This window comes from Mastomys coucha, unplaced genomic scaffold (assembly GCF_008632895.1).
Source record: "Mastomys coucha isolate ucsf_1 unplaced genomic scaffold, UCSF_Mcou_1 pScaffold21, whole genome shotgun sequence".
NCBI classification, from domain to species: Eukaryota; Metazoa; Chordata; class Mammalia; order Rodentia; family Muridae; genus Mastomys; species Mastomys coucha.
The window spans coordinates 732,084-732,992 of record NW_022196904.1 but is presented as its reverse complement, the minus strand read 5'-3'; the positions used below and the strand labels follow the sequence as shown (position 1 = coordinate 732,992).

The 909-nt window shown below is 47.1% G+C and overlaps 1 protein-coding gene across 2 annotated transcripts in view; it reads left to right on the top strand.

The window, feature by feature from the left end:
* The window catches only part of Oscar (osteoclast associated Ig-like receptor), a 5,442-nt gene that overhangs the window by 257 nt on the left and 4,276 nt on the right, over positions 1-909 (top strand). For both annotated transcript variants that reach the window (XM_031385069.1, XM_031385070.1), the window contains exon 2: positions 426-458. In XM_031385069.1, coding sequence (XP_031240929.1) covers positions 426-458 — 33 coding nt within the window. The remainder of the gene's footprint in view (positions 1-425; positions 459-909) is intronic.

Sequence of the window (909 nt, the reverse complement as noted above, 5' to 3'; positions counted from 1 at the left end):
GGGGGGGACAGATTGCTGGGTCTGCGGTGAGCATAGATTTCTCTGGATCTCCAGGCAGAGGAGAGTAAGGGAGATCTGGGGGTCAAAGGATGTACTCGGTTCTCATGGCAAATGGGCAGGACTACTGTGCTGGGGGGAGGAGGGCATCTAGACATCCAAACCCCAGGGCAGAGAAACCCCAAGGAGCAGTGTATTGTTCTTAGGAAAGGTGGAGAACAGAGGTCTGTCCTCTTGGGTCAGACAGCTAGCTTCCTAAGTATGGGGAATGGAAGTCTACAATTTTGCTTGATCCTAAAGAAGACAGCGGTAGGATTCTTATTTTCCAGAGGAAAAAGGAACAATGTAATCAGCATCTACCACTCCCAAGGAGGGGAGACTGGTAGTCACAAAGGGCTTTGTAAAAACTGGCTCTTCACCTTCTGCAGGGCCTGTGTGTCATGCTGACTTCACATCAACAGGTGAGTGGTGTACTCCAAATGCTCCCCTTTATGCTGCTCACACTTGGCCTCCAACAACTCAGTTTATTTTTGTGCCTAGCTTCACCCCAGATTCCCTCAGTCCCCTCTCTTCCTCTCTTCCTCTCTTCCTTTCTCTTTCCATCCCTTCCTCTGCTACATACCTTGCTTCTTTTCCTTCTCCCTTTTCTCCTGTTTCTTTCCCTTCCCTCTTTCATATCCTTCCTTTCATTCCTCTTCCTTTCCCCCTGCCTGTTCCTCTCTTCTCCCTTCCCTTTGTCCTTCTTCTCTTTAGTAGCCATTATAGGTGAATAGAGAAGACCATGAATGTGGATGTTAAGGAGAAACTAGACAATCTTGTTCATTATTACATCCTTGAACAAACCAGGGGTCTTTTTTTGTTTGTTTTGGTTTTTGGTTGTTTTTTTTTGGGGGGGGGGTTCAAGATAGGGTT